Here is an 11,749-nt window from a genome sequence, read left to right on the forward strand (position 1 = left end):
TACCTCTTTCTCCTGCCCCTTCCATATTTCCTCTCTCAGTATAGTATCTACTCAAGGTGGCGAGCTGGCAGAATCGTTAGCACGCCGGTCGAAATGCTTAGCGGTATTTCGTCTGTCTTTACGTTCTGAGTTCAAATTCCACCGAGGCCGACTTTGATTTTCATCCTTTTGGGGTCGATAAATTAAGTACCAGTTGTGTCGATCTAATTGACTGCCCCCCCCCCACTCCTCCAAAATTTCGGGCCTTGTGCCTAGAGTAGAAAAGAATATATTATCTACTCTGTTACTCTCTCTACGACCACCTTCTCACAACACCGTTTCCCTCATATTTCCGTTTTAGTTGTAAGGCGACATCACTGGTGCTGGTGCCATGAACAGAAGGAGAGGAAAAAAAAAAAAGAGCTCCCAGTTCACTCTGTAAAGTGTTTGCTATTTGAGAGGGCATCATGCTGCAGAAATCTTACCAAAACTGTGGCGACTATCTTCCAATTCATTGGATCCTGTAAAACCATCCAACCTATGGAAGACTAATGCAAAATGATGATGATAACAACGACGATGATGATGATGACAATGATATCTATATGTTATGTTTGCTATATAAGTGTTATGTACACACACACACACATATGTAATCCTAAAAATGTATTTGTAGGTTGACATATCATTGGTTTCATATCTAATTAGCTGACACAGTAATAACCATAGACAAAGCGGTAAAGCTTTAATGAAAATTGCTCGTTAAAAACAACTTGATGGCTGTACCTTTCATAGACTGACAACTTCTAGACAGATTTTTGTGAGTACAAGAGTGTGGTGGGTAGATGGGTGGTGGTGAGGAATAAAATGAGAGAGCAGGAGTGATTGATAAAGAAAGAAAGAGAGGAGGGTGAAATGATTAGTATGCCACTGTGGTGATAGTGGTGGGGGTGACTTTCAACTTACAAAAACATTCTGTCTGTCAATTATGCCTAGACACACATATACAAATAAACTCTCTCTCTCTCACACACACACACGACTATACGATCAATTATGCCTAGACACATATGTAAATATATTGCAACATATAAATATACTGGCACACATGTCCATGATAGTATATTCACACTTGAGTGCGCACACACACACACACAATCACACACAAAAAAAAAACACACATACACACACACATGCGCATGCACACTTATTCTTGCATGTATCAGTTGTGATGTTACTCAAAAACCTGGATATTTACATATGAATCATCAGAGCAATGACTTCCTGACAATTCAAGAATTTTAATTCACACTGACTGATTATGAAACACTCGCCAGTCATACAGTGCTCCCACTGTTTACAAGCCTCTATTCATACCGTCGCATATTGCCTGTTTATTGTTAAGTTTAGAGATAGTTAAATGCCGTGGCTACAAATAGTTATTTCGTAGTACAGCAATCTGAAGATTCAGTCCATGGTTTTTATAATGTGACCTCTTCCAACTGAACTATAACCCTTGACCTTTTCCCACTGAACTATAACCCTTGACATACCGTTCTTTAACTTTTTGCCTGCCCTGTGCATCACGTGATACACAGGACATTTCCCTCGAATGCACTATGTATGATACACATTTCTAATTTTTTTTTTCCTTTCAACCACCTGAGTAACCATGGAACTTACGAAAGGAAAGCTTTGTATGAAACGAGCCAAAAGTCTGGAAACTTACATCATTCAAAATAGCTAATTCAGTGATAAGGAATATATTTTACAAAAGAAAAACAAAACATAAAGAAGAAAGAAAAAAAGCATCAATGTAGCATTAAGTGCCTCACTTGGCTGCACTCTAAAAAGTTCAACGGAACCCACTGAAGCTAGCCAACACGCTCGCGGCGATGGCGAGGCTAAGGCGTTGGAAAAGCCAGTACCCTCTCAGGCATCAAAAGCTTTGGATAGACGGAGTTAAGACTCTGAACTACTATAGTAGGGAATTCAACACACTGTATGGTTGTAACATTTAACACACTGTACTATGACCTATGGAACCCCGCACCACTACTACATTCTATTCAACATACTTCTGACTTTGAGCAGTAACCTCTGACATACTATACCGTTACTTTTTAATATGGCACCACGACCTCTGTATTATACACAAACTGTATTTTAACCTCAGACATTCTGCACTAACCTCTGATATAATGTGCCCCTATAACCTCTGTGTAACCTATTTCTGTCACCACTGTTGTACATTAACTAATACTCAGTTCTGTGACCCCAACATGCTCACTGTCACCTTTGACACGCTGCTCAGTGATCTCCAAATGTAGAGCTTAGCGACTGTCTACATAACTGGCCTTATTAATTCCCTTTAGGCTGTGTAAACAAGGGAGATGACGCTTAGCCCAGGATTAACTCTAATCAAGTAGTTATTATCTAAGGCATTTCAGCTGTGAGCATCCCATCTTTTTTTCCAGAATACATTATCTAATGAATTTTAAAGGACATGAATCGAAGGAGATTTGACTGTTATTTCCAGCATTTCGTCTACGTAAGGCTCTCACAGTAATCTAAACAGCCCAGCTGGTCTTTTTAAGGCAGACATACGATCAAAAACTCACCAGATATGATCATCCTGTCTTTTTTCTCAGTCATTATGTATTTAGCACTGCAATATGCATGCAACGTAGTTTTATATATAGGACAGCTGACTGATTTAGGAGAATTTTGGCTGCTGTATCTAGCAGGACGAATGATCGCACGGAAACTTCCTGTTGGCACGTTTTGCAGATAGAGTGAAGATTTCAGCTTAACGTTAGATAGATGGCGGGGGAGAGAAAGATTGATACTGAGGGACAACTACTGACCTACTAACCATATTTAGATGATGTTTTTGGAGGTGGACCAAAAGACACACACACACGTGTGAATGTGCGTGTGGGCGCGAGCGCGCACACATATACACAAACACATAGAAAGAGAAAGTGAGAATAAATAGTTATATATGCAGGTAGTCTGGTTAGTTGGTTGTTAGATCGACACATAAGTGAATTCTATATCTGGAGGTTTAATTTTGGTGTAAGAATGAAAGAATTATACTTTGAACAGAATCTCTACAGGCTGTGGAAACCAGTTGTTACCACCTTGTATTTAATATGCAGAACGCTCCCGAGGTATTCCCCTTAAGCTTATAATAATATTTTGACAAGAGCCAATATCACTTGAACAAGAAAGAAAAGTAGAGTTTCGTGAAAAGGGTTAATATATGTAACAGTTCGACCGAAGCCCCTCATAGAAAAATGAGAGAAGTCTGTCGTTTTCCGATGTCTGGAACTATCTGTCCGAAACGCCATGTATTTATATATTACTCTCAAGATGTTTTGTTTGTTTTTGGCTCATGTAGTTAACATCCATCTACTTACATAGTTTAATGACGAGCATGGGCAGTTGTCTTTGCTCTGCTCGGAATTAATACAAATAGAACCCTCATCTAAACGAGAAGGCTGTATCAGAGGGTTGTCAAGTTTTTCGCACATTTCTCTGGTTGTTTGCCTGTCTTGTGCGTATCTTTGAAATTCTTAACTAAACAATAAACGTAAGAAGCGTGTCATTGTTGACCTTAGCAACGACCTACGTGTCATAGAGCATGCGCAAATCATGACTGTCACAAACGTAGTCAACGGTCTTAAGAATAGTAAGATGGTATTTTTTTCTCGTTTCATCACTATATGGTTCCGGCAGAATTTTTTATTTTTGAATGGTTAATTTTTTCAAGATGTTATCAAAATTGATGATTAAGGAGAAAATAATTAATTAATATGCAGAACGCCTGATTTTTTTTATAATCTCGCATGGAAGCGAGATTACAAAAGCAAACCTAATTAAATCTCGTGCATACGTAACTTCATTAACAATTCTATTTTATTTTAGCATGTATAATAATTATTTTCGTATTTATTTTGCATTTTCTGTCATTAAGAAAATAGTAATGTCCATGTTTATTTAATATCAAACACAATGTATACAAAAGGGAACTCTACTTCATGAAATCTCGCATACACGTGACTTCTCTGGACTATTGTGCTTAATTTGTTTTGTTTTTTTTAAATACTTTACTTAGAAACTCACACAAACATGATTACAGCTGTCAATAGATTCAGTCAGAACATGAAAATATTCAAATCCTTCTACTTGTCTATTATGTTAAGTGACTATGATATCGTTAATGTTTTGGGTTCTAGACTAAGGTCAGTAGCAGCAGCAGCAGCTCGACTGTTTGCTATTATTACGTAATGGTTGTTTGGGGGTTGCCGTCGTTGGAGCAAGGTGCTGTCGCCTGATTCCATGCATATATATAGTTCGCATTTTTCTAATCTGAGAGCTTGCCCAGATGGTCGACACCGCTCTATTAAGACCACCATAAGAAACTCGTGACTGTTATGAACACTCATGCACATACACATTTATATGAGTGTATGTAGCATATATGTATACACGTACAACTACGTACTCACACACATTGTATATGTGTGTATATATATATGTGTGTGTACACTTATATATAGTAGTTGATAATTCCCCAAGGATTGTTTCAAAACAAGTCGGCTCTATAGACTAATGCCACATCAACTTACATCAGTGGTAGAGAAAGGAGAGTGCTTGTGAGACTTGAAAAGGGGGCGGATAAGTTATGTTTAATAAAAATTAAGAGGGTTTAAAAAATTTTTTTAACCTGTCTAACACCACGACGAAGATATAAGAATTATATAGTTCCGAACACTATTTTGTCTTGTCATATAACAAATTACACTTTTTTTGTGACGAAGTATCCTGAATTTATACACCATCATATCTCATGCCAAAGGTGTGTTGTCCATCCTCTGGTGCCTATAATCACTTTGGTACCATTAAATAAAATATATATATTGACTTTCTATAAATGTTGAAAACGAACATTTGTTAAAATAACTTTATTATTATTAAGCTGGTGTTTTGAACATGAATCAGCATGAAATTTAGGTGGAACGTTTTAATTTAGATAACTTTAAAACGGAATTCATGTTTTAGCACCAAGGGTGGTTTCATGCGGGTTGGTATCGAAAGTGTTGAAAGTTTCACTACACCTCTGCAGCAGATGGTTTAGATGTCTGCATCCAATATATACTGTATGATTTGTAGAAGATCAGATCGAATTAATATCATCAATAATATAGTCTCATTCTCTTATGTTCTGTAATCAACTCCTAACAGGATCGAATTCACTTTGTGAAGCTCAAAAGTCAGTCATTTTAGGTCCAATGTAAGAAATACACAAAGGAAGAAATCTGCAAGTTACTCGTTGAAGCAACAGATGATTGCATGAAACCGTTTCTTCGCCAACGATTTTCAAGAGAGGGAATACGACTGAATTAACCCACTCGAACATACATCCATAATACAATGGAGAGTGATTCAATTGCTATATCACTCTGCTACAAGACTAGTTTCTGTGTCTAAAAACATTGTATTCTAAAAGCTATACAATACTTATACCTCTGTATACCCATGAACTGTATTTCTCATTTAAGAAAAAAAAAAAATCGAAAGAAAAAGCCTCTTGTCACTCATAAAGGATTGTTGGCCCTTTATCTAAAGGGTCGTCATGAGCAAAGCCATCCTTACTGAGCCGCGGCTGCTTGAGTAAGACCAGAAATTGCGAGTACGTGGAAGGAGTGAAGACGAATAACTCAACAGGTTATCTGTATCTTGGCCAAATAAACATTGCCGGGTCCACCTCTCCTCTCCAAAATTAAACTCTTGAGGCACGGTAGTGGTGGAACTCGATATCATTGTAGCAAACTAAAAATTAATACCCTATTTGATAAACGACGCTCTAGTTACGACTATTCTGCCTTTTTATAACAACATTGTCCACTTCTTTTTTTTTTAAGATTATTTGGCCGCTATTTCTAGCAGAAGTAGTGACTGTTTAGAGCAGGAGTTTTGCTCATGGACCTCTTTGGTTCCTGTTTTATTTTTGCTGGACCCTCATAGCCATTCGATGTTTAAAAAATCATATTGTATCTCTATAATTAGATATTATTAGGAATTACATTGAAAAAAAAAAATGAAGATATTTTGTGTATCGTAGAGGTATAACCAATTTATTGCAGATACATTTTAACAAAATGGACCTCCAAGGGCCATGTGGACCCCGATTGAGAACCACTGGTCTAGAAAGTCCCCGAAGAGTACACAGTTCGCAGCTCGGTTTTGGTTCTTTAATGAGGAGTGCCCTTGAGAAAGGCATAAATGTCACAGGATGTCAGTTCTGGTTCTCTCGAGCATATGTGGCCTTGTGCCAAAGTATGAAACCATTTAAATAGCATGACCCTTCCTTTCTTCTATCAGTGAACTGTGTCTTTACATAGATCCTGATTTGGCATTTCCAGAGTTCAGTATCTAAGTCGTACACACAGGTGACAGGATACGATGCACTGTCCCTTCCGCTTAGGCGCCCCACCACACCATTACCATTAGCAATGCATCCAATATATCAAATTTAATCCACAAGCTACATTTTTTTCCTTTTCTCTGTCTTTCTTTTTCACTTTATCATTTGTTTGCCAATCTCTCTCTCTTTAATTAGCTTGCTTATGACTTTCCAATGTACTTCACACTGTGATAAATTAAACTGGACTATTTGTCTAACTAGCTATCTTTACATATCAGGCTTACAGCTAGTTAAGTACGTAACTAACTTTCTTTCAACTCAATTTACGCCGTCCTTCTCTCTCTCTCTCTCTCTCATTACTTCGATCTGTTTTCTCATCAAAGATCAATGAACTGTATTTCACTATTCTCATCTCCCGACTGTTTCCTTTTGATTTGAACGAATCCAATAATTGCAAATATTGCTTGAACAAACAGTCCTTATAGCCATATCTAGTGTGTGCGTTTTTTTTTTTTTGGTTAAAATATTATGTTAGATTGTTTTCCTGGAATAAATAAAGGATTAAAAATTATTACTCATATTTATTTTCCCAAAGTGATTTATTTCTTAAACCAGATGACCTCATAGGTCGTTAATTATTATTTTAATGAATTGCTCTTCTTCCCACCCACCCTGTCTACTAATTTTGATATTTGGGTTATGAGTTCATGGTAATAGAATAAAAATGGAAAGAAAATAAACTGAGGTCTTCAGAGTGGAGATTTCATTAATTTATAAGTTCACATTGATCACATCACGCGCGTAGTGATATGATACTAAACTGTGACGATGAAGTAGTTCGTTTAGCGAGAAGTGGCCAGAAGACAGAGAGATAAGAATAAGTGATAAAAAAAAGGAAACATGAGTGAAAGAGTAAAAAGAAAGAGGAGAGCTGAATAGAGAAAGAGAAGGAAAGAGAATGAAAATAAAGTAGAAAAGCAAGTAGTTGAAAATAGTTGGGAGAAAGACTGAATGAATATGAAATGGAGTTAACGACGAAAAGAGAAATGTGACTTCAGAGAGAGAGAGAGGAACAAAATGAAATATACAAAAGACAGACAGTACTTGAGTGTAACTCAGGCACTCTACCACTCTTGTTTTAGAGAGTGGTAGAATAGAAAGGAGATGGAGTTAGGTTGATGAAAAGAAACATAGATAGATATAAGTAAAGTGACTCGAAAGAGAAGTATATATATACAGAGAGAGAGGGGGGGATATGAGGTCGAGCAGAAATATATAGTGTGACTTTGAAAGAGAGGCAATGTACAATGAGTGAATCATAAATGTATAGAGATTGAGAGAGAAAGACAGTGAGGGTATGAGGTGGAGAGATAGAAAGAAAGAGAGATACAGTGAGAAAACAGTGGAAAGGAGAGAAAGAGTGAGAGTATGAGGCTATACAGAGAGGTAGAAAAGAGGAGATATAGAACGAGAGAGAAAAAGTGAGTTTGAGGTAGAGCAGAGCGGAGCTCAGTAATAGAGGGTGAGAGTATGAGATAAAGTAGAGAGTGAGAACGAAGGAGATATAGAAAGATAGAGAGAAAGTCAAGATGAGAGTGATAGTATGAGATGTAATATAGAGGTAGAGAGTGAGAGTATGACGTATAGCAGAGAGTAAGTAAGAAGAAGATATAGAAAGAAAGAGAGAGCCAAGTGAGAGGGAAAATAGAAAGGTAGAAAGAAGGAGATATAGAAAGATAGAGAGAAAGTCAAGATGAGAGTGATAGTATGAGATGGCATATAGAGATAGAGAGTGAGAGTATGACGTATAGTAGAGAGTAAGTAAGAAAGAGATATAGAAAGAAAGAGAGAGCTAAGTGAGAGGGAAAATAGAAAGGTAGAAAGAAGGAGATATAGAAAGATAGAGAGAGAGGAGCTACTACTGCGTAGAGACGAGGCTTTACGACCATCACCCGTTCTTCGCTAGGTTTGTATGGGGCTTTTTACTTGTGTCTTTAACAGGCTTATTCCCTTCTATCTGTGTGTGTGCTGCCGCCGCCATCGGGACATTTTTTACCACCAGTGATAATTAAAATACGAGGTCGAAGTCGAGTGAAAGACCATCGAAATACTGTCGACACACAGGGACCGTTTAAACCACTTCTATAGAGACAGTTAAGATAACAAAATACACAAAAAGCTGAAGGTAAGGAGCCACATATATAGGATGGCGGCCGTTGTTTGTATGAACATCAATATATATACACATATATATATTGTATATATGTATATATATGTATAAGCTACTTACTATGTATTAAGGGAACGTTATTCTGTCCTCTATCTGTCTTTCTATCTATATATATATATACGACAAATGTATGTATGTAGATATTGTGTATATTTTAATATGTATATGTATTTATGTGTGTGATACAGGGGGGAGGATGTTTTAAATGTGTATGAAAAGCTAGCGAAAGGGTGTCTATCTATGTACCTATCTATCTATCTATAAATAGTCGTCAAAGAAGGGCGTGTTTGCATTGTATGTATGTATATATATGTATATAGATATATAGTGTAGATAATGTGTGTGTATATAATACATGGATGAGTTCCCTGTGTATAATTATGATCTGGCGGAAGAGTAGGTTAAGACAAGAGGAGGGGAGTCGTTTTATTATTTTTTTTTCTTTCCCCATCTGACACAATTCATTTGTCCACTCGTTGATTTAATAATTTACACACATCTGAGTGAGTGTGTATACACACATTTAAATATCTATATCTGATTGTGTGTATATATATATATTTGTATATATGTATGTATATTCCTCCCCTTGAGACTGCTGCTGTACTCGTACTTGGTTTATACTATCACTCTCTTTCTCTCTAACCTGCCCCTCTCTTTCTCTTGTCTATTCTCTCTCTTTCTCTTTATCCTACCCCTCTCTTTCTCTCTAGCTTACTTCTCCTGTCTTTCTCTTTATCCTATATTTTTTTAACTCTTTCTTCGTCACTGTGATATACACACACTCCGTCTCTCTTTCACAGCATTCCCAATCTCACCCCCTCAGCTTGCCACATAAACCAGACCCCCTACAAAATTTCAGCCAACAACACTATATAATTGTCATTAATAATTATTATAAATATGTCGATAACACACACATATATATATATTTATATGTATATATATTTAGCTCTTCCCACCTCCGTGCAGCATCAACAAGAAACAGCCTACCACTGCCATCCATCCAAAATGTCTATATTTCCTGTTCGAACCGTCTCCTCTCTCTCCCCATTGCTAATTTCAACTAGAGACTTCACTATAACATTTATCTTTCTTTGTGGCCATTTTGTGTGTAGTATGTATGTAGAATATTGTGTATATGTCATGTCAATCACTCGCCTTCTACCATCAGTCTGAAACCACATATATATATATGAATGTATATATATATACGTATATATTGAACCTTCTTCAAATATCTTAATTCGATTCATTCAATCTGCCTTTTGACTGTCTTGAGTCTTCTTTTGTGTTAGACAGTGAGAAAGTGTTTCTATTTAAAAGGTTTGTGCGTGTATACATATATATATATATTATCGTGTTAAATAGAGTTTCTACATGGTAATCTCATTCTGTCAATTGTCCTCATAAACTCTGTCCCGTGTCTATGTATGTATTGTGTATCTCATTAGGACATTCTCTATGTACGTAACAAATAAAACATCGGTTATTGATGAGCGATTGCCTGTTATACACATGTGTGATTTATAGATATGCCAGTAATTCTGTATGTGGATGTGTGTATTTATTTATTTATTCGCCACCAGAGTAAGTTCAAATCAGAATGCCTATAGTGGTGCGTGCGTGTGTTTGTTTGTCTGTCCTTCATTTTAAATTGACTTGAGCTGTTCAGTGTCCTCAAATTGTCCACATCCACTCTCACCCCTACTCTCTAGTTGGTCAAATTAGCACTTGATAAATGACCTTATTATATCTGCTGTCTATACGAGCCAAACACACACATAGAATATGCACACACAGTCACATATATTATGTAATATAGACGTGTGTATTGCTATATAATTAAATGTATGGAAGAACGAGATGAACACATGAACGTCGATAGTACATTTCAGTGTGTGGTCTCTCTTCTTCTTCTTCCCCCCCTTCTCTCTCCTATTAGCACTTTGATGTGCACATACATAAACGTTTGCATCACAGCTGCCACCTTGCAGCTATGATGCACCTTCATCTTAGAAAACATGAATTGTGTGTGTGTGTGTGTGTATAACCTGTAGCTTTGAGTCGTCTTCCAGTCTCTTTCTCTCTCACTCTCTCTCCCTTCGCCCATGACATGTCGAATTTGCTCAAACATCCTCTCACTCTCTCTCTCTGCGCCCACCACCGTTCTGTCTTCAGCCGATTCTCGTGATTACTCAGGGAGTTGGAAATACGTATACATATGTTGGGGGAAAAAAAGGGCCATATTTACACTTATTCCTTTCTCTTGTTAACTGCACACACACATGCACAATAGGCCTACTTTTTTATGTTCTGTGGCATGGTGTCCTCCTGCTCTGCTTTTGCGACACAGGACATTATTACACACCCACCAACTACCTTGTTAATGGCCCAAATTCTGGTCTTGCTCCTTTCATTTAGATGCTCACACACACACATACAATCCACATTTTCACATTAAATCGAACCAAAGCAAGATGCTACGTTGCTGAGGCATGGTCGGAGGAATAAACTAAATTAAAAGAAAGACCCCGTTTTTAGTGATGCTATAGTAATGGTGATGATTCCCCAGAGCTTGTGCCCCACGCTCTTAACTGATTCGATGCTGCATTTTTAAAATTTTCTTGATGATTAAAAAAAATTTTTTTTTCTTTAAACATATGATGGCGTTATATACATATTTCTTGATCCGCCACTTCCCCTGCTATGTCTGTATGTCTTGGGGTGGGGCGACTGGGGTAATTAGTAAGGAATGAGGGGTAGGGGAGTTAGTCCTCCCTCTCCGCCCTTTCATCATATGATTATTATTATTATTACAATGATGATGGTTTATATTTTTTTCTCCACCAGCGAGACAACACCCCTCTTTATGCTTCCATACTTCCTCTTCCTTTCCTCACTCTAAATTCTTTCTAGGTCGGCAGGTGCAGTTACACACACACACACACAGTTATATATTATGGTGTAGACAACTTGGTATAGTCACACCACCAACACTTAAAAAAAAAAAGCTCCACTCCATTTAGACACAAACCTGTTTTTTTTTTTTTTTTTTTTCCTCTTTCGTTTTAATTTCTGCTGTTTACATATATTTGTTTTTTTTT

At 37.1% G+C, this 11,749-nt stretch overlaps 2 protein-coding genes across 4 annotated transcripts in view; one reads left to right on the forward strand and one right to left on the reverse strand.

Annotated features, from left to right (window-relative positions):
- LOC106869937 (EF-hand domain-containing family member B) overlaps positions 1–3,622 on the reverse strand; it is a 21,227-nt gene extending 17,605 nt beyond the window's left edge. The window contains exon 1 of one of the 2 annotated variants that reach the window (XM_014915873.2): positions 3,402–3,622. In XM_014915873.2, the coding sequence (XP_014771359.1) occupies positions 3,402–3,515 (114 nt within the window). In that variant the 5' untranslated portion in view covers positions 3,516–3,622. The remainder of the gene's footprint in view (positions 1–3,401) is intronic. The other variant, XM_014915874.2, reaches the window with a different exon arrangement.
- A 4,607-nt stretch (positions 3,623–8,229) lies between these two features.
- LOC106869941 (ras-related protein Rab-5B) overlaps positions 8,230–11,749 on the forward strand; it is an 80,938-nt gene continuing 77,418 nt past the window's right edge. The window contains exon 1 of one of the 2 annotated variants that reach the window (XM_014915878.2): positions 8,230–8,378. The gene's annotated coding sequence lies outside the window, so the exon portion shown is untranslated. The other variant, XM_014915877.2, reaches the window with a different exon arrangement.

The sequence above is a fragment of the Octopus bimaculoides genome, chromosome 10 (assembly GCF_001194135.2).
Source record: "Octopus bimaculoides isolate UCB-OBI-ISO-001 chromosome 10, ASM119413v2, whole genome shotgun sequence".
Taxonomy (NCBI): Eukaryota; Metazoa; Mollusca; class Cephalopoda; order Octopoda; family Octopodidae; genus Octopus; species Octopus bimaculoides.